Genomic DNA, 23,049 nt, shown 5'->3' with positions numbered 1-23,049 from the left:
ATGCAAACACAAATGGGGCGGGGAGCCTCTCCGGGCTCCGTGCACGTTGGGGCGACCCACTGCCAACCGGGGCCGCCCATGAAGCCTTCACGGCTTCCTTCTGGCACTCTCGTTGGGGCGACCCACTGCCAACTGGGGCCGCCCATGAAGCCCTCATGGCTTCCCTCTCTCGAGCGCGAGCTTGCGCTACTGCGGGGGGAGGGGCGGACACCGACAACGTGTCCCGGCGCCCCTCCCCTGCTCTGCCCCACTCCAGCCCAGACTCACCGGGGCTCTCGTTGCTGCCGGTCTCTCTTCCTCGCCGGGGAGCCTCGCGGTGGGGGCAGGCACCGACAAATGTGCCTCGCGCCCCCTCCGCTTCCGTCCTCAGGCCGCTCAGACGCTCTCGGCCGCTCCTCTCGCTGCAGGGCTCCCTCCGCTCACGGGAGCCCTGCAGACCAGCCGCCATCACTCGTCCTTCTTCTCTCCCCCGGGCAGCTTCTCTCCTCTCGGGCTGCGGGGGCGGGACTTCCGGCCGGCCGCGCTGGGATTGGCCGGCCGGCCATCCACTTCCGGGTCGCTGCGGGCAGCGCAGCGGCCCTTCTCCTTTAGGCAGGCAGGCGGGCAGGCATTAAAGATATCGGCGTGGGCAGCCGAAATTTAAATAAAGTCACAAATAAGCGAGGTGGGCACTCGCCAGGCTGGCAAAGCGCTCCTCAGCGCTAGAATCAAAAATAAAGCGCTCGAAAGCGCTATTGGCAATAAAGCGCTCCCAAAGCGCTAGAACAAAAAGTACAAAGGGTCCTTCCAGAAATGCAGCTCCACCATGCTGCACGAAGGTCCAGAGAGTCCCAGGGGGCAAAGCAAAGTCCCCCCCATCAGCCCAGCAAGGCAGAGGGGTCCCCCAGGAGTCCACGAAAGTCCATCAGGTGCCCAGGGGCTGGGCAGAGCCAGGGATTCCCCTTAGCTCAAGCAGCAGCAGCCCCTGGCAGATTCAAGTTGAAAACAAGAACAATTTGGAAGGGGATACAACCCCTTTTTATACAGTGCAAAACCTTTGAAGTCCTTTGAAGTTCTTTGAAGCAGGCAGTGTGAGAACCAGCTGGACTGGTTTAGAGGGAAGTCCCCTTCAGTATCAGGGACAGAGGTGTCAGTTGCCCAGCGGGAGGTGGAGCCAGCTTTGTAGTTACACAGGAACAGCCCTTCACTATCAGGTGCCATCTCCTCCTACTTCCCTGGCAGCAGATGCTGCCTTTCATCCATGGGCTGACTTCAGACAACCTCCTGGGCTCTCCAGCCCCTGTCATCCTCAAACCAGACAGTCAATCCACAAGCAGGCCCATGCACTCTGGGCCAGGCTCACCAGCCAATCACACGCTAGCACCAACTTGCACAAATATGCCAACTTCCAAAAGTAGGACTTCTAGACTAGACACAGCCATGTCGCATACATCATTTTGCAGCATTCATTCTCACGAGTTCTCTCATACCAAACTCGCCCCTGCACTCCCCACGCATCAGGAACTACCATGGGCATACATATTCCCCCTTCATTCCTATGGGAGGGCAGGTCACTCACCATTCAACCACAGAGAGCTCAAGCACTTTACACTGTACCACAGTGAAAAAGTGCGCAGAGGCCTAAAATCACCAATACCAGGTTCCATAAATAGGCTAGGAAAACGCAAAAAGTCTAGGGGTGAACCTGCCTAATGGGCCGGGTCCAACACAACCCCCTTCCAGCCAAAACGCAGGGTAGACCAATCACACCACTGATGGGCTTCACTGCTTTGGGCGACAAAACCACGGACACGGCCTCGCACTGCAGGGACACCGTCCAGTTTTGCGCCACTCTGAACCTACATGGTTTCCTCCAAATAATAACTCTCTGACTCAACTAGGGTACCCCACTGGTACACACTAGTCATCCACAGCCAAGACCAGGCCATAGGCCATCCAAATCACAGGTCCTAACTAATCCACAGAGTGGGGGGTAGTAACCCCTGGCATACAATAGCCATTCTCCACTCTCTCTCTCCGTGTAGCTACAACTACCACTGATCCAATAACCTAGGGACCATACCCTCAGGCTGACCAGAGGTCACGGGCAAGAATGCCCCACCCTACCTCTACTTCTGGGTTTCCGCACCCTCACAGAAAAGCACTTCACCAGAACACAATTCTCCTACCAGATCAGGACCTCACTCCATCACTGGTCTACCACCTGGAAACTATTCCACTTCTGAGGTACAAAGCACACAGCACAGTCCCTCTTCAAGCAGGTGGGGGGACACAGCACACAGCAAAGCCCCCTTTCCTCTACCTTAGTGAAAACAACAAACTGCAGGTGAGCCCCAGAACACACAGCAAGGGCAGCCCCCTCAGTCTCTTCAGCTGATCCACTTTGGTAGAGATTCCTCTTGACCTAGAAGTTTCCTAATCTCCCAACCTAAGATCTAAACCCTCAGGTTACACCGGGGTCAGAAGTAAGGACACCGTCCCTCTGCACCCCCTTCCAGTTCCAGTATGTCTCAGGCTAGACAGAGCACACGCCAGCGGCGTATCAGCGACACACTCTCCTCCAGTACTCCCTATCAGGTCAGGCCACACCCCAACCCGGCTTTCCCCCCTCCTCGGGGAACGACCTCCAGAGGCCCCACAAATGGTCAAGCACTCTAGACGGTCAAATGCTCAGCGAGCCAGGACTTCTGCACCCTCCACTTAGGAGCGGTACTGCCCAACACTAGGACCGCCGGAGTTCTGGTTACAGACACTCCCCGTCCTCTAGACACAGGAAGATCCTCCTCAAATGACCTATGTACAGCTTAGGCCCCTGACCTGGCGCTCCCTTAAGGAACCCTCCAGGCCCTGAGATAGGGTTTCAGGCCAACGTGGGACACACCGTCCCACACTCACTCCGCCTCCACTGAGACAGGGCGTGAGCCCCTACACCCCTACCATACTACTGGGACCAAGCTGGGTTACACATGAACCTCTTCCCCTTTACAGGATCATCAGATACACAAGCCACTCCTTTTGGAACCACTCCCTAATGCCTCTGCAAGACACCTAGCACACCGCCAGACATCCACCTTCTTGTCCAGTGCCTCTGCAGGACCTCCTGCACACCACCAGAGGTACACCTCTCATGCAAGCTCTTTAACAAAAAGAAAACTCACACCAACTCCTCCAGTTCAGCACATCACTCATTCGCACACTCCCCCCCCTCGGACTGGTAAGGCAGTTTCCACCACCCCTGATCACTCAACCTGACCACACGTGACACAGGTACCAAACTCTGGGAGCGGGGAATGGGAATTAACACACTGGACACATTAAAGCTGCCACCACTGGATCCTACCACACTGGGGAATCCAGACACACACACTACACTCAGGGAACAACCACCCTCCTGAGCTAGTCATTTCTCCTCACACTCCCTCTCTTCCATCTACCCACACAGGGACAGGATTTGGGATTGGACACGGGACCCAGCAAGGGATTCCTAATCTATGGGAACCTCCCCCCTCTAATGGCGTCCCGCCCTGTCACTTTCTCTCATCTGCCACTAAACATAAAGTGCAGAAACACATTTGAAAATGACACTCTTGAGGAAAAAAAATCAAAAACAATAATCCCAAACATGTGACTATCTGAAAAAAACAATTGCAGAGTTTTGTAATGTAGCCAGTTGTCGATATGGCACTGCGCAAACACAAGTCCAAAATCCGCACCGCTGACCAACAATGTTAGAACTGGCTATTTCTGGTAGGCTAAGGCTGACGCCATAGCCAGGCAGAAACCACCATTCTAGTCAGGGCAAGGAAGTCACACGCCAAGATAACCTCTGCTCACCCCCTTGGTAGCTTGGCACAAGCAGTAAGGCTAAACTCGGAGGCAATGTGTAAAGCATTTGCGCCAGCGCACAACAGCAACAACATACTAGGCACACCACAGAAGAGACTCCACACAAGGTTATTATAAAAATAACTTTTGTATTGTAAAAACACATCAGATAAAATCACACATATACATTGTGCCAACTGGCACGGGCAATATTCACAGGGATTATGTACACAAGACAGGGCCACAAGGGCCACTGTCATAGTCAGATATAGCACTTCTAGAATAAGAAATAATAAAACATAAAATGGTAATCACAAAGATAACAACCAGTAACCACTGGTAACAGGAACCAGGACCTTACTAGGACCACCTGTACTAAGAAAGAAGAACCACCTAAGTATCAAACAGCATTAGGGGTCTAAGAAAGAATACATTACTCATGATGCAATAAACCTACATTCAGAGGAGTAGAAAAGACAACCACCTAAGAATAACCACATTTAGGGGCATAAACCAGAACACCTTACCCATGATGCATGAACACATTCAGAGGAGTAGAAAAGACAACCACCTAAGTATCACTCAGCATTTAGGGGTCTAGAAAAAGGACACATTACCCATGATGCGATAACCTACATTCAGAGGAGTAAGAATAGAGCACATGATGCAATAAACTACATTCAGGGGTGCAGCGCAAGAAGACACATGATGACTAACCATTCAGAGGTGCAGCGCATGGAAAGGAAGACACATGATGCAGTAACACATTCAGAGGTGTTAAGAATAGGGCACATGATGCAATAAAATACATTCAGGGGTGCAGCGCAAGAAGACACATGATGACTAAACATTCAGAGGTGCAGCGCATGGAAAGGAAGACACATAATGCATAAACATTCAGAGGTGCCTAATAAATCAATAGCGCAAAAACACACAGTAGGCAATTACTATTTAAAAGCATAGAAATCACATTGCGCCTACACTACATAAGACACTACCTGTGGCAGTCCCTAGGCCAACTGGCCTTGTTGGGGCAAGGATGCCCTGGGTCCAAAGTCAGGGCGCGCTGCCATGCAGCGCCAGTCCAAAGTACAAAAAGCCTAAACGTGGCAGGTGCCCACAAAGTGCTGGGCACCTGGAGAACAAAAGAACTGCGCCAGGGCCCTCACTGGCCCTTAGGAGCAAACTGCGCCCAGGCTGGAGCCACACAGGCTCTAAAACACATACACTGTGCACGTTGGAGCCACACAGGCTCTGGCCAACACTGGTCAAACGTTGGAGCCACACAGGCTCTTAAAAACACATATGGCTCCTCTGAGCCACACAGGCTCTCAAAGCGTTGGGGCGACCCACTGCCAAACGGGGCCGCCCTGACTCTCCATTTACTTCACCAAATGTCCCCCAGAGCCTCTCAGGGCTCTAAATGCAAACACAAATGGGGCGGGGAGCCTCTCCGGGCTCCGTGCACGTTGGGGCGACCCACTGCCAACCGGGGCCGCCCATGAAGCCTTCACGGCTTCCTTCTGGCACTCTCGTTGGGGCGACCCACTGCCAACTGGGGCCGCCCATGAAGCCCTCATGGCTTCCCTCTCTCGAGCGCGAGCTTGCGCTACTGCGGGGGGAGGGGCGGACACCGACAACGTGTCCCGGCGCCCCTCCCCTGCTCTGCCCCACTCCAGCCCAGACTCACCGGGGCTCTCGTTGCTGCCGGTCTCTCTTCCTCGCCGGGGAGCCTCGCGGTGGGGGCAGGCACCGACAAATGTGCCTCGCGCCCCCTCCGCTTCCGTCCTCAGGCCGCTCAGACGCTCTCGGCCGCTCCTCTCGCTGCAGGGCTCCCTCCGCTCACGGGAGCCCTGCAGACCAGCCGCCATCACTCGTCCTTCTTCTCTCCCCCGGGCAGCTTCTCTCCTCTCGGGCTGCGGGGGCGGGACTTCCGGCCGGCCGCGCTGGGATTGGCCGGCCGGCCATCCACTTCCGGGTCGCTGCGGGCAGCGCAGCGGCCCTTCTCCTTTAGGCAGGCAGGCGGGCAGGCATTAAAGATATCGGCGTGGGCAGCCGAAATTTAAATAAAGTCACAAATAAGCGAGGTGGGCACTCGCCAGGCTGGCAAAGCGCTCCTCAGCGCTAGAATCAAAAATAAAGCGCTCGAAAGCGCTATTGGCAATAAAGCGCTCCCAAAGCGCTAGAACAAAAAGTACAAAGGGTCCTTCCAGAAATGCAGCTCCACCATGCTGCACGAAGGTCCAGAGAGTCCCAGGGGGCAAAGCAAAGTCCCCCCCATCAGCCCAGCAAGGCAGAGGGGTCCCCCAGGAGTCCAGGAAAGTCCATCAGGTGCCCAGGGGCTGGGAAGAGCCAGGGATTCCCCTTAGCTCAAGCAGCAGCAGCCCCTGGCAGATTCAAGTTGAAAACAAGAACAATTTGGAAGGGGATACAACCCCTTTTTATACAGTGCAAAACCTTTGAAGTCCTTTGAAGTTCTTTGAAGCAGGCAGTGTGAGAACCAGCTGGACTGGTTTAGAGGGAAGTCCCCTTCAGTATCAGGGACAGAGGTGTCAGTCGCCCAGCGGGAGGTGGAGCCAGCTTTGTAGTTACACAGGAACAGCCCTTCACTATCAGGTGCCATCTCCTCCTACTTCCCTGGCAGCAGATGCTGCCTTTCATCCATGGGCTGACTTCAGACAACCTCCTGGGCTCTCCAGCCCCTGTCATCCTCAAACCAGACAGTCAATCCACAAGCAGGCCCATGCACTCTGGGCCAGGCTCACCAGCCAATCACACGCTAGCACCAACTTGCACAAATATGCCAACTTCCAAAAGTAGGACTTCTAGACTAGACACAGCCATGTCGCATACATCATTTTGCAGCATTCATTCTCACGAGTTCTCTCATACCAAACTCGCCCCTGCACTCCCCACGCATCAGGAACTACCATGGGCATACATATTCCCCCTTCATTCCTATGGGAGGGCAGGTCACTCACCATTCAACCACAGAGAGCTCAAGCACTTTACACTGTACCACAGTGAAAAAGTGCGCAGAGGCCTAAAATCACCAATACCAGGTTCCATAAATAGGCTAGGAAAACGCAAAAAGTCTAGGGGTGAACCTGCCTAATGGGCCGGGTCCAACAGTGACCAGTTGAGTTAGTAAAGTAATGTAAGAATCCTTTTTAGTAAGGTTTTAGGAAGTATTGCTTGGGAAAAAAGTAGGTTTCTATAATGGCACAAATGTAGATAAGATAATAACGATTATACAAATATTTTATAGAAAGTATTGATCCACTCAATATGAAATGTTACACTAAGAGCCATGGACAGATATATTCATCCAGGCTAGCTCGGTGAAAAATCTCAGATGCAACACTTGAAACCACAACCTAACTGCTTTGTCAAAGATTGTGCAGGTAGGATTAGGTAACTCCAATATTAGTGCCACTAAACTGAATTAATGACCTAACATATGGAAAGCATGTGACACAATGGCACTGTCTACCCACTGCCTTTACACTGTATTTCACAAGGTACGTGTATCAACACTGGTACCCATTCGTCACTTCGCCTACAATTACTTGGAATGTCCTATTACTTTAGGTAATCTTCATTATTCCGGGTCCCGTAGTCCTCGACACCTTCATTCACCTAATGAGATATTATTTATAAACTATCTCTCTGACAGAAAAAAGAAAGAAAGGAATGCTGGACCTACCCGCCCCCTCCCGCCGGGAGTATATAAGGGTACAGGTCCCAGCATTCCATCTGAAATACCAAGCCAAGGATGAATGCCGGTAGCCCGGGAGGGAGGGATGGAGGGAGGGAACCCATGAAGGTGTTGAGGACTACGGGACCCGGAGTAATGAAGATTACCTAAAGTAATAGGACATTACCCCCTGGTCCCTCCGTTCTCGACACCTTCATTCACCTGATGAGACATACCAAAGCAACCACGGCAATCATCCCAAAAAGAAAAATACAACAAACCACCAGAACCAGCAAGGAAATCCAGTAATTTATTGCAAAAACAGAATTCAAGGGTGAACACAACCCAACACCCCCAAAGCAAAACCACCCTCATCACCCAGCAGATTGAGAAGGCGATAATGCCTGATGAAAGTATTGGAAGAAGCCCAGGTGGCCGCCCTACAAATCTCAGAGAGAGGGACACCCCGAACCTCAGCCCAAGAGGCCGCCAGCCCTCGTAGAACGAGCCTGAACCCCAACCGGAGGAGGGGACCCAGAAAGCGAATAGGCCAAGGAAATCACCTGCTTCAACCAGCGACCAATAGAGACAGAGGAAGCCCTACGCCCACGGGAAGCAGCCCCAAAGAACACAAACAGGGAATCAGATACACAAAAGGGAGCCGTGCGGTCAAGATTAACACGCAGAGCCCTGCACACATCCAACAAGGACCAACAGGGATTAAGTAATCTTTTTGATGGTTACTCTATTTTAGCTATTCAGCACAGTCCAAAACTAAACAAAGGGTTAGTGGAAGGCAACTCTTCTTTTTCTTTCCCTCTCTTTCCCCTACCTGTCAATTTATTCTCCATCTGTGAACTATAAAATATAGAGAATTTAACTCCAAAAACACATATCAAAACTTCAATCATGGACAGTTTAGAGACGTTCAGCTTTACGGACGCAGAATTCAGTTCCCTATTGGGACATGCAGTTGATAAGAAAAGTACTACCAATACCACCCTGGGAGATAATAGTGAATGGCAAAACCTCCTCAATCTAAGAAAAAGAGCCAAACGCATTGAATCACATGCCCACTATATGCAGGAATACTTGATAGCAGGAGTGATACCCTCTGGCTTAAGAGTAAGGAATGCACCAGCACTATTTATTGAAATACGCAAGTTCCTGGAGCGATGGTCATTAATATCTAATCGTTGCTCCAGGGACTGGATGTTATTGATTATTGAGACAGCAAGGGATATTCTGACATCCCTAAATGAAGAAATTCTGAAATTGGAAGAAAAACTTAACTTGTCCAACCCGGTAGAGGAGGCAAAAAATAAATTAGATAAAATACAAACAGACATGAAGGATTTTGAAATCTATTTAACAAACAAAAAAACTGAAAAATGATGTACGTTGGTTCTCTAAAGAGAAGATTTACCCTTACTTGTATTCAAATTACTATCAGGGAGAGAATCCAGGTGACTTTGCACCAAATTCTAACTACAGAAGAAATTATACCAATTTCTCAGATACAGGTTCATCAGATTCAGATAATGACTACTATGCATATCCAGGCCCAGGAACAGGTCGTTTCAACTCTGGACCATTTAGGGGTAGACAGGGTCAACGAAACTACCAAAATAGAGGTTTTTTATCAAGAGGCCCCTACAGGGGGAAACGGTGCATTGGCAATAGAACAGAGGAGGTCCACAAGTATCGAGCCCACAACCTCAACAACAATACGTGAAAAAGAGGAACCAACAATTTTGGTGGTAAAAGACAAACACAATGAGAATAGATGTAGGGATATTCTTCCTATCTACAACTTATCATCAAATAGGCTCAAAGATGAAGAATCAGCTATACTTAGTAAGGGCCTATCGTTTGTCCCATTTGCCTCTATCGATAAATTCAAACTTCACACAGATCTCCATGCTTTCTTCAGAAAAGTAAGACTGAAAAAATATTTTGAGGGTAGGGACATGGGAGATGAGACTGATAATCTTTCCAATTGCAAACCACCATCTACTTTCACCCCAACTTTGGACATGGTTGGTCCGGAAGTACACATTTTTGAACGACAGGTACTTTCAGATATAAATAGGTTATTATTGAAACAACAAAGACCTAACTTTAACCTAACTAAACAAGAAAACATGGCATTAAAAGACCTTGAGAACAATTCCCAACTAGTAATTAAACCATGTGACAAAGGGAGTGGTATTTTGGTCTTTGATAAATCTGATTATGATAACAAAATGAAAACTATGTTGTCTAATACAGATCATTATAGATCAACAAATACCAGAGAAATGCAAAGACTTAATATGACCATCAAAGAAATGACACATGCTGCATTAGAGGATGGATATATATGTGAGAAATAATTTCAATTTTTGAACACAACATGCCCAGTAACTCCGGCCATGTATGGTCTTCCTAAAACCCATAAGAGTGAAAGCAACCCACCTATGCGCCCTATTATATCAACTATAGGCTCTAATACAGAAGCTTTGTCCAAATATGTTGATACCTTCTTATGGCCCCTCACGCAAAAATATGAATCATTCGTAAGAGATACAGGTGACATGATTAAGAAAATTGAAGGTATGGCATTCAATCCTAAGACTGACATTCTGGTAACGCTTGACATTGAGGCGTTGTATACCAACATACCCCAATGTCAAGCGTTGCAGGCGGTGAATGCCTTACTACAAAGATACCCTAGCAATAGACCAGATGCGTTTATTATTCAATGCTTGGAGGTAGTTCTCCTGAATAACTTTTTTGAATTTGAAGGGGCCCTCTACAAACAAATCAAAGGCACAAGTATGGGAGCTTCTTGTGCCCCTAGTGTGGAAAAAACACATACATGGGGGAATGGGAGAGAAAAAATATCTATAACATAGATGCCCCTTTCTTTGAAAACGTCTCTGTTTGGCGACGTTTTATTGATGATATTTTTTTTATATGGCATGGCGATGCGACACAACTAGAAGAGTACATCTTATGGCTCAATACGAGCGACAAAAATCTTAAGTTTACATCTAACATTAGTCGCAATAAAGTTGAATACTTGGACATTACAATTGAAGGCAAGGAAGAAAAATTACAAGTAAGCCTCTTTCGTAAGCCTACTGCCAAAAATACTATCCTTCAGTTTGGAAGCTTCCATCCCCATTGCCAGAAAGATTCTATTCCGTTCGGGGAATTTCTTCGAATTCGCCGCAACTGCACCTCCCTTAGCGACTATGTCACCCACAGTACATCCCTGAGAGACCGGTTAATTGAAAGAGGAATCCACACCGTCTAGTTCGACAAGCTTTTAACACCTTTGCTGCTAGGCGTTTTCCCCTCCTGTGCTGGAAAATGCTTTAGTACATGATTCATGACGAGCTCAGCTCGTCATCAGCACAGCTCAACTGTGCATCATGACGAGCTGAGCTCGTCATGAGCATCGAAAGGGTTAAAAGAGCCAAATATTACGATAGAGACGCTTTGCTCAATCATAATAGACAAAAGCCTCAAGACAAGTTAACTTGTGTGATAAATCACTCCACATTAAATTACAAAATAAAAAATGTGATAAACAAGAATTGGACAATTCTTAAAGTGGAGAATGAGACCACCTTGGCAAAACCTTTAGTAACCTATAGACGCAATAGGAATCTCAGAGACCGACTGGTCCACACGCGTAATAAACCGCGGCCAAGCAAAACCCAAACAACGTTGACAGGGTTGAATACTATACGAGGAAATTGTCACGCCTGTGACTCCGCGATAGTAAGTGACAACATACAGCACAACAACAGAAATATAATTTTAAAATCATTCACAAACTGCAGAAGTAAAAATGTAATTTACTATATTGTGTGCCCTTGTGGTCTCGCCTACGTTGGGGAAACAGGTCGTGAATTCAGACTCAGGTTCAGTGAACATAAATCAGCGGTTAGGACTAATAAGATGACAGCACTTCTAACCCAACACTGTACTGATCTGAACCATAAGGAATCTGAACTCAAGTGGTGTATCCTGGAAAAGGTACAACACAAAAATGGCGAACTAATGGAAAGAACCAGGAAAAAGCGTGAATGTTATTGGATTTTTTATCTGGACAGTGTAAGATTAGGCTTGAACGAGAATATTTCCTGGTATGTAACAGAATGACTAACGGACTTGCTTTGGGCATGTAACATTTCCAGGAATATTCTCATCATTTTTCTGAGTTTAGAACATTATCCTCTCACCATTGCAAGGCCTTGCCGACCTTCCTAAACGTTGTAGTCACTTTCTAACTGAACATGGAGTATTGATATGTTCAGTAAGGGACAATGATGGTTAACAGTCCAGCAGCAATCATCTTATATGATTTTCGCTCAAACTGTTAAAGGATGAAGATGTTTTGAAAGGTTATGACCCTGTACACATGAGTTAAGAATATTATCCCCTGACCATTGCAAGACCTTGTAGACCCTCAGAAACGTTGTAGCCACTTTCTAACTGAACATTGAGTATTGATATGTTCAGTAATAGATAGCGATGGTCAATAGTCTACCAACTATCATCTTACATGATTTTCGCTCCAACTGTCAAAGAATGAATACTTTTTGAAAGGAGGAGACCCTGTACATATGAGTTAACTCTGCATGACAAACTTTCGGGTTAGTAACATAAATAGAATAAATAGGTTGGCTTACATCTTCGATAAAGGTTTAATGCGGTGCGATATATATTTTTTATAAACAGCAACTAAATAAGCGATATATATCTACAGAGGTTCCTTTGACAAAAAATAACCTCATTGTCAATTTGGTAACCTCCGTAACCTTCATATATGGCGCCCGTTTTTCGCTTCTTACTTTCTGTATTTAATGCATTGCAAAGTATTTTCATTTTATGCATCCATCTTGTATGTAGTCATGGCGGCATATAAACAAGCGGTGTAGTGAGAAATGTTATTGTCGTAATAAATTTAAGAGAATGATTACTAATTTAATGGTCTTTGCAAAGGAGTCGTATTGAGAATTTGCATTACACATTACAATCGTTTATTATTTAAACAGGGCGCTCGAGTTATGTACGACCTGCCGAAAAGTTGTCACAGTTCACTTATTACTATTCGACCGTTTATCATTTAGACATGGCACCCGAGTTACGTACGAACTGCCGACCAGTACGCATCTAGTATATCTTAACTCACCACTTACAAATGGCGCCTGACTAGTACGCCATTTCTAGATAGTGCAAACAAACTTTTGGCGCGAACCTCACTATTTAAATGGAGTCTGACTCGCTATCCCCTTGGAGCGTAAGGGACTATGGAGCGAGGTTACCTGACGGTGGTGTTTTTCAAATTAAGAGGTGAGCGGATATTCTATAAGTCACGTTCGGTAGCAAGGCTCAGTTAAACATCTTTTGTGGCGTTTATACACCAAATAAAAAGAGGGCAGACTGTTTATAATATGCTCTCAGTCTTGCCTCTCATACGCAACTGCTAGCGTAGTTAAATCGAGTAAACTGAGCATACCGGTACAGATTTTTTATAACATGCTCCTAGTTTAACTCTTAAATGTAATGTATTATCGAATAGTAACTGGGTAGTTTCCTTTGATAACACCAGCCAAATGTTTAGATAGTACCGTGAATATGTTTGTAGTAACCTCTCATTCACACGTACTCGCTAGTTATGCAAATGAGCGTCTCGGGTCAGATTGTTTGTGACAGTCCTACGGTCTTACCTAAACACGCGTTCGCTAAATATCTGAGCTAGAGATTACTCTACGAATAGCGATCGACAATGCTTACAGTCAACATAGTATTAAGAACACTGTACTATCGGTATTGGGCAAAGTCGAAGAAATAGAGAGCGCACATTGATATTTCCGTTTTGACATCGCAGTACAATTGTCTAAACGTGTTTTAGCAAACCTAGACATTAATTGCATGTACGGCATTATTCTTTCCCGTCAGAAAATTTGCAAATTAGAAAGACATGCCGACAAACAAGTGCTGAGAAAGATGAGTGACCCGAAGTTGGGAATGGACAACATATGAGGTGTTACCTATATGTACAAGGTTAGCTTCATATTCAATAGGATGGTTTACAACACTAATACAAAGATAACAAGGGACTAAATTCAATTTATATCCTTTTCAGAAACTGACTTATTTTGAAGCGATTTATAAAAGTGTTGTGATAAAGAAATGGCCCCAAGCTCACTACTGGATAATCTATGAATTGATGCCTCGTGATAAAAGGTTAGTTTTTTGTCTATTAGCATGGATAACAAGTAACTACATATGGACAATAAGAGGCTTAGTTAGTTTTATACTACTTTTAGAAATCGACTGATACCAAGATTACCTAATGAAGAGAAGAAATAATGTCTGCTAAACTTTGTATTAGTTTTTAAACTGTATAGTCTTAGGATCTAGTAGACTTATTTGCCAGTGTCTTCTCCTCTCTCTTCTTCCCTCCCTTTTTTTCAATTTCTCTTCATCTTTTCCCTTGCATTCCTGACTTTCTCTGACTTGTTCCTTTATCAATAACGGTTATCTTTAATTGGGAAAAGTCAGAGGTTTCGGTGCTGACCTGCATTATAAATGGAGTAATCACAAAAGATATTAAATGTGAACAAAAATTGCAACAAACTATGTTTTATGAGTCCTACACAAGGAGGTTAAGGTTAACAACAAAATTAAATAAACGTTGGATTACTTGATAATGCATGTTTAGATAAATTCTTAGATACATGATATGTTATTTATTATTACAGATATCCATACAGAATCTATAACCCATTGGAAAGAGCATCTGTTCTGCTAAAGGTCCTGAGGAAGGTGGTCTCATCCCACCGAAACACGTCGACCTTGCGTGATAGATCACATAACATATTGTGACCCCCCAGCCACAGATTAAAGAATGAATGTATAGTGTATGAGAGTGTATGCATGAAAGAATTGTAAGAGTGTATTTAGGACCCCCCGGGGAATCCAGAACAGAGCCCAGCGCAGGCAAAATCAACTCCTGACACCTGTGAAACTTAGAAGCCACCTTAGGCACGAAAGATGAATCAAGACGAAGCACAACCCCACCCTCCGAAAAGGACATGAAAGGCTCACGCGCCTTCAAGGCCCCCAACTCGCCAAGACGACGAGCCGAGGTAATGGCCACCAAAAAAACAACCTTCAAGGTGACAAACTTCAAATCCACCTCCGACAAAGGTTCAAAAGGCGGATCAATCAAGGCCCGAAGGACCAAGGGCAAATCACACAGGGGGAAAGAAGGCCGGGAAACCGGACGAGAAAGTGAAAAACTGCGGAGCAGACGAGAGACCAAGTCCTCCCCATCAGAAAGGTTGCCCCACGGGGAACGGAAGGCCCGAACAGCCGCCCATTGAGCTCGTAAAGTGGACATAGCCCAACCCTTCTCAAAACCTTCCCACAAAAACTGAAGCACAGCCTGCAAAGAACAGTGCAAAGGGGAAAAGCCCAACGCGGAACACCACCGACTGAAGTTACTCCAATGGCGATCATAGGACCGAAGAGTAGAAGGCCGACGCGAACCCTGAAGAGCCACCGCTAAATGTTCCGGGAAGCCACGCCTCTGCCACCCCTGCTCTCAACCTCCACACCGACAGCCGCAACCGGAGAAGAGACAGGGACGGGGAGGACCGCAGGGGAGACGGGGATAGGGGGAGAAACCAAGGGCCCCGCACAGCCAGAAGATGAACCGTCGGAAACCACGACCTCCGAGGCCAAAAGGGCAGAACCACAACCACCTCCCGATCTTCCAGACACAAGCGGGACAGAAACCGGGGAATCAACGCCAGAGGAGGAAAGGCATAGAGCAGGCGGGACGGCCAGGGAACCGACAGGGAATCCACCCACCAACAACCCTCCTGCCGAAACCGGGAGCAGAAGCGGGGAAGCTGTGCATTCCGCCGGGAGGCAAAGAGGTCCAGAAAGGGACGCCCAAACCTCTCGCACACAAGCCGAAACGCAACCCGAGTGAGAGACAACTCCAGAGGCACCGAAAACAGCGACTCAGGACATTCGCAGCATAGTTGTCCACACCAAAGAGGCCGAACGAACACCCCCCTGATGATTGAGATAGGCTATCGTCAACATATTGTCTGACCGAACCAAGACGTCCCTGCCGAGCAACAACTCCCGAAACCCCATTACAGCACGGGATACAGCCGACAGCTCCCGCCAGTTGGAAGACCTGCGGCCCTCCAGCAGGGACCAACGACCCTGAAGGGACCAAGACCCTAAGGTCGCTCCCCACCCCAAAGAGCTTGCATCCGTCATCAAGACCAATGAAGGAGCAGGCTGCAAAGGGAACCCCTGGGACAGATGGACGGCCTCCGACCACCAAAGCAGAGCAGGGAGGATCACCGGAGAGACAGGAAGAAGAGACTCAGGAAGCGACGGGACCTGGGATGCACCGGGACACGGTAATACTCGTCCTGAAGATCCAGGGAACACCTGAAGTGACCCGGAAGCACCAAGGGAATCACCCTCTGCAAGGTCTCCATGCGAAAGGAAACCCGCAACACCCAACGGTTCATCACCTTTAAATCCAGAACCAGGCGGAAACCCCCTGTTTTCTTTGGGACCAGAAAGATCAGGGAATAGAAGCCTGACCCCACTTCCGAGGAGGAGCCTCCTGAATTGCACCCTTCAGAAGAAGATCCGCCACCCCTTGAGACAGGTGGGCCCTCCTGGAATGGCAAGCAGGCCAGGGAGTCGGGCGGAGGCTGGAATCTGGAGGGGGAACAGAAAACTCCACCACGTAGCCCTCCCGAAGAACATCCAACACCCAAGCGACTGAACAGGACTGAACCCAGGCATCCAGGAAGAAGTGCAGCCTCCCTCCTACCAACAACCCAGGAACCACAGCCAAAGAGTCAGAAGCGAGGCTTCGCGGGAGGAGGGGACCTGGCCTTACGATCCCGACCCGACCAGAACCAAATCTCCCCTGGCCTCTCCCAGACTGCCTACGATAGGAAGGGCGAAAGAAAGATTTAGCCTTAGAAGGGACAGAAGCAACAGCAGCAGAACCCTTAAAAGAAGAAGAGTGCTTCTTTTCTTTAAACAGTTTATGCAATTTGGTCTCCAACTCCCCCCAAACAGCATAGAACCCTGAAAGGGCAAACGCAAGGCACAGGCCTTCTGCGCCGAGTCCGTCTTCCAGTCCTTAAACACAAGACTGCGACGAGCCGCCACACAAGCTCCGCCTGAGAGGGCAGCCACCCACACAACATCAAAAGAGACATCGGAAAGAAGCTCCACTTGACGTTCAATGTGCTCAAGAAGACCAGAACAGTCTGTGGCATCATCCATCGACTGATAGTCCGACAGCAGAGACTGTGACAAATAAGTCCTATAAACGCCGGCCCTCAACGCCAGATGGGAGCCCGAATAAACCTTCCTGAGGGCCACGTCCACCTTTTTATCAACCGGATCCTTCAGCACAGCGTCCTCCAACAAGGAAGTGCGACCCACCAGACTAGCCACAAAAGAGTCAATGGGGATCGAATCGGGCAGCTCCGCAGCCATATCCTGCAGGGGGTAAAGGCGGGACATAAAACGTGGAACCAGAATCCGATCCGGGTCAGCTCACTCCCTCTTCAGGACATTTTTAATAAAAGGATGCACCGGAACATCAACAGCTGCAGAACTCTGGAACTGGCGCAGCAAAGAACTCCCAGAAGTACTGGGAGCAGCGTCATCCGCGAAACCCATGTTCTCCTTCACGTGCTTCAAGATACCCGGCAAAGCGTCCTTGTCAATGTACTTCCCCTTCAGCTCCGAGTCCCCAGCCCAAGCAGACTCGTCACCAGAAGAAGCAGAGGAAACAGGAGCAGCTGCCGGCCCCCTGCGTGGGGCCCCACCATCACCCATCTCACACAGGGTCTCTCTTATCAAGCGCTTAAAGCGCGCATCCCCACCCCCACCACGGCGTCTGGACCGGGCAGGAGACGGAGAACGCGAAACATCAGAAGAAGAAGAGGAAGAGGATCTCCCCCTGTGATGACTCTTCCTTGAACTTTTCCCCATGCCTGAAACAGCCAAAAACGAAGGGAAAGCAAAGCGCCACAGTAAGGACCAAATAACAGGAAAAACCGCTACGCGGTAGTCACCCACTGCCCCGGTTTTTAAACAGCACCAAAAAAACGCCGGGACAGAAGCGCCTGATCCTGTCCAAAACAGAAGTCAGGCAGCGTCCCCACCGGAAGGCGTCATCACCAAGAACCAATCCGGAGAAGCGAAGGAGGCCCGCCCCCCAGTAAGCCCGGCAGACCGGGAGGGGCGGCCATCGGGCAGACGCCGAGCCCACGCAATCCGAAATCCACGCACGGCTCCAAGGAAGCGACCAGGACAGCCCGCGCCACTCCCCCCAAGCCCGGCAGGGAGGGAGAGGCAATCCAACCACCCGAGGACACGCATCCTCAGAAGTAAGTACAGCTCAGGAGCACCAAGCACCTCACGCCGCAGCATATCCTGTCAGAATGACAGAAAAAAGAAACAGATGGAATGCTGGGACCTGTACCCTTATATACTCCCGGCGGGAGGGGGAGGGTAGGTCCAGCATTCCTTTCTTTCTTTTTTTCTGTCAGAGAGATAGCTTATAAATAATATATCATTAGGTGAATGAAGGTGTCGAGGACGGAGGGACCAGGGGGTAATGACCATTGCTCCGAACATTGATTTTACGTTGATGCATCAAACTTGAAATGGACCTAACAGAAATTTACTAGAGCTGGAAGTAAAATACTAAATCCACCCAGCCTCTATACAGGTCGAAATAATTGCCCCTGACTGAAGAAATGGTCAGTTGAAATGACAGTGGTCAAAGTAATGATACGCATCTCTGCTCTGCTGTGGACTCCAAGGACGACTGAGACTTTTGTGGTAATGTATACTTGCCATTTCTACTTTTACAACTATTGATTAGTAGTGTAAAGCAAGCTGCCGTGTGGGTGTAGTATTGCTACGGTAAATGTGCAATTCCACATTTGCCTTTTCCGATGTTTTGTTTCCCTGGCATACCTTTCTTTTCCAAAGAGAAATATATATTCTCTTCCTTTAAGCCATCAATGCACTGAGCGCCACTAAACAGTTTTTGACATGTGCATATTGCGGTAGTACATTGCTTGCATAGCATTCTTTGAGAGACAGTGACAAACTCTTTTAGACAGTGGGAGACTATGATATACCCTATAGTGTGGAAGTAATTTAAATCGTTTCTCACAATTCTGTTCAATTAATAACTACTTACACTGAGAATTGAAAAATTAAGCGAATGTGCCCCTTTTTTAAACTAAAAACGTAGCTGATGTTGACCACAACTGGATTTTCTTTGATACGGTCAGAACAGGAAAAATGCCCATACGTGCAACTAACTCTTGCACACATATACAAGCTTCCACTTCTAAAGAGGATGAATTATCTCCAAGGCAAGATATGATGATTCAAAAACATGATTTATAACAGTGACGTTCCACCCTGCTGGTAATTTCTGACAGAAAGTTTTACTTCTACAATAGAGCCATGCAATGTTGGACAATGAAGACCAGATCCGTGCCATATTATCAGATACGTATATGGGATAAATAAACATAAAAGTAAGCTACATGGGAATTTTTTACACCTTTGAGCTAGAGATGCCTGATCGTTAACTGAAAATCTTCCAAAATGGGTTACATTATTGTGATTAAAAGCTGAATTCTATAGATTAATCGAAAATCATAAGAGGGTTAGAAGGTATTGGAAAGAACTTGCATCTTCTCATGTACATATACTGAGTGAACTTGTTGCTTTAAATTCTAAGGCATCTCGTGGCTTGGAACTTAAGATGTGCAAGGACGCTTACTAAACCAGTTTTTAAAATAAACGTAAGTAGTTTTAGTCAACAATACACCTTTTTTTAAAATTAAGATTAGATTTATCAATATGAATATACTGGCTGAAATATGTCTCATGCACTAAAGATTCATTTATTTAGTATAAGACTAGCCAATTACCTAAATCTAAACCAAGCTAGTGTTTCTCTACAACACCAATGCATTGCACAGAGACAGCGCATAATACACATTAGAGGCAAACAAATATAATGCTATGGGAGCTATACTGACCTGTCGGGTTTTGTCTCCTGCGGGGGTGATAGTGATGTTCCATAGGTGGGGGAGGGTGTTGTAGTCGCACTGACTCCAGAGTAAGATCGTGAGGTGGGGAAGGGGCTGTTGCCATAGTTGCTGTACCTGGTGGTCCAACAGCACAGGAAGAACGGGAAGTGAAGCCACAGGAGAAAGAAGAGAAGGTGTCAGAACCGGAACTGTTTTCTCATGACCTTTCAAGTTAGACAATGTACAACAAATGGACGTTCTCTAATAATATGACAACGATTCCTCATTTACAGGTGTACACATTTGCCAATGTATGCAATGAACCGCTTTTCAAACAGAAAAAAACGCCTACTGCATCGATACGTATTACTGAATGCGCATTATGAAATATTCTTTTATGTAATACTTTCAACGAGATTTCGTTGAGCAGCAAAGAACATTCATTTACCTAAGAAGTGATTCATAGTCTACCTACTGTGGCAAATAACACTAGCAGATATTATTGACAGTTCATTTTCAACAGATACACCGTCACTGGCCACATAAATTATTAAATAACAAATGAACTAAAGAGGAAATATTGCCCAGAGGCAATGCTCCCAATCTTTGGTAATGTAGCCCAAGTTCTAATCCTGGCTTTGGCGCTTGAACAAACACTGTATGACATGCATTATATCACAGGACAATAATATTGCATATTCTACATTGACCTTAACACTACATTATAGACAAGTTTTGGTAAGAAGATGAGGAATTAAGAATAGTGCATATATATTTATCAAGCAATGTAGTGGTTAGACTTATGTAGGTTATTGTCAGTTGATATTATCAACTTGGAGATCATTTTATTCAAATGTTCTGTGATTTCAGCCAACTCACTTCCTCTGCCTAGGCCTGAAACTGTAATTATGTATTGAAATAGGTCAACCATGTGTTAGTCTGTATATGTACTGTCATTGTATTGTTTCACTCATTATCAGAAGCATTGGTCATTGATACATGTAATCAATCTGCAGCCTAAGACCTAATGTACCTCTTTGTCGCTATGCACAGCGCTTAAGACAGAAATGCTTTGCCAACGAATAGATGATGAGGTTAGCAGGTTCCTGAGCTTAATCCTTCCCAACTGTCATGTGTATTGTGTGGAAGAGTGGAGCTGTGCCCTGTTTCTCAAACAACCAGAATCGTATGTATTTATGCAGAATATGTTTGACACAAAATGTCATGTTGACGGTGACTGTATTGTTGTGGAAGGGATCATAGGCACAGCTCGCTGATTACTGAGTGGTTCATGTCTGACAACACACTTTTCCTTTAGATGCACACCAAGTAAGAGACATAATCGAAATAGGTGTATCCTTGATAAGCTGTGAACCGAACAATAAGTAAGGTTATTACCTACATTTACTATAAACACTGTAAACTAATAAAAATGCATATAATCGTTAGGCGTTTGAATAAAGGAAACAGAGAAGTTAAGAATTTACAATATTCTCTAGAACTAACAAAGTAAATCAAACATTTATACAATTTACACAATTTGGTATTGTCTAAAGCATCCGTACAGTGAAAGTAAACTGGATATGGGAAGTAAGACGGCACGGAGATGGCATAAACATCTGCCATAGAATTGACCTTAAGTGAGCAGACAACATGAGATGAAGTGTATGTGAGATGTCAATTAAATTTAAAGGATTCTATTGAAACATTTTGTGGTATGCTGGTCTCTTCTCTGTCTAGTCCTTTCTCTGTGTTCTGTCCTCTGCTGCTCAGCCAGTGTAAGTGATGTCACAGAATGTTCCCTGTGTGTATGTTTGAGTGGAATTGTCAGTTGCTGTATATGGGCTGGGAAGCAGGGATGCTGTTCCCGGTGGGGCTGAGACTATTCCTAATACTACTACTACCATCTTATCCAATGTTCCTGACCTGATTGAAATGAAGAATAAATCTACCTTTTGAATCCAACTTCATCTCAGCTTGCCTTCCTTTCTTGCATTTCGCACATTTGTTTTTCACATTTGCGTCCAACCCAAGGCGTGTTATGTTGTTTATTAATCTGTGGTAAACAATAGTCTAAGAACCTTTTAGGTAGGTTTCGAGACAGCATTATGATTTTGTTTATAACCCAAACAATAGTGCATATGTATATGCATACAAAGAGAACCTGTCAGTCAGTCCCCTTCATCTTTTGATCTGCTCGAAACTCATACATGTTTTACTTCTGCTAAAGCATGGGTCAACCCATTTAATCCATTGCCTTACACTGTGAGTGAGATAAGCACAGCTGCCTGAAATATAGTGCATTTTTTTAACTTACTTTTCTGTGCAAACGTATGCCTTGCACCATCAATCAAACTGTATCAGTTATACCTTTTTAAACTTGTATATTTAATTTCCATTTCAGATGCTTGCATTTTTTTTATGCCATGTTTGCCCATGCTTGCATTTTGTTTAGGATAATGCCTTGCATGTGAACCATGCTGCAAAGATGAAATAGCGGTACAAAAGGGCGTTGGGATTTACGGAGCATCTGAATCAATCAAACACTCACACCCAGTCAAAAGATCTGGGTTTAATCCATCACTGTTCTTTAGCCCACTCTGCCACCCCAGTTCAGACATGGCTATATGCAAATCAGTCTGACCCTGTGCCTCATGGGAACAGTCCAGCCCGAACTGCCAAGCCATGCCTTCCTTGGACCGGAAACAAGCTACCGAGAACCGGTTTCTGGCATTCCAGCCGTCTTCAGCCCGGCTTGCTTGAATCCAGTGGCAAAGTGATCAAGGGACTCACGTCTGAGCATACCCTGCCACACTTATGGTGGCCAAAAGCGGTACAAAAGGGGGTGGCGATGGACGGAGCATCTGAATCAATCAAACACTCACACCCAGTCAAAAGATGAGGCACAGGGTCAGACTGATTTGCATATGGCCATGTCTGAACTGGGGTGGCAGAGTGGGCTAAAGAACGGTGATGGATCAAACTCAGATCTTTTGACTGGGTGTGAGTGTTTGATTGGTTCAGATGCTCCGTCCATCACCACCCCCTTTTGTACCGCAAAGATGAAATAGGCCACACATCCCAAGCTTTTTAGCTATTTGTTCTTTATGGGTGAGTCCATTTATTTTCCCACCATTGCATTTATATTGATTGGATTAACATAGACACGCCCCTGCTGTTTTCACAGTACCCAGCTTCCACAGTATACAGCATCCTCCTTCTATGTCAGTGCACAGCTTCTGCCTGGCTTTCACAATATTCATCTTCCATGCTTTTGTAGTAAACAGCTACCTCCACTTTTGGAACACTGACACTTCATGAGCATTCGTCAACCAGAAGTACTTTTTCTGCCTCCTGTGATCGGTTGAAAAGGTTGTTTATGGGGTTGCCCCAAATGTTCTAATC

General features: G+C 46.5%; 1 protein-coding gene across 7 annotated transcripts in view; it reads right to left on the bottom strand.

The window, feature by feature from the left end:
• FHOD3 (formin homology 2 domain containing 3) overlaps positions 1-23,049 on the bottom strand; it is a 1,375,152-nt gene that overhangs the window by 303,315 nt on the left and 1,048,788 nt on the right. For all 7 annotated transcript variants that reach the window (XM_086965361.1, XM_086965359.1, XM_086965360.1 and 4 more), the window contains one exon: positions 19,654-19,779. In XM_086965361.1, the coding sequence (XP_086821487.1) occupies positions 19,654-19,779 (126 nt within the window). The remainder of the gene's footprint in view (positions 1-19,653; positions 19,780-23,049) is intronic.

This window comes from Lissotriton vulgaris, chromosome 4_1, assembly GCF_964263255.1.
Source record: "Lissotriton vulgaris chromosome 4_1, aLisVul1.2, whole genome shotgun sequence".
In the NCBI taxonomy this organism is placed as follows: Eukaryota; Metazoa; Chordata; class Amphibia; order Caudata; family Salamandridae; genus Lissotriton; species Lissotriton vulgaris.
This window is presented reverse-complemented; position numbering and strand designations above follow the sequence as displayed.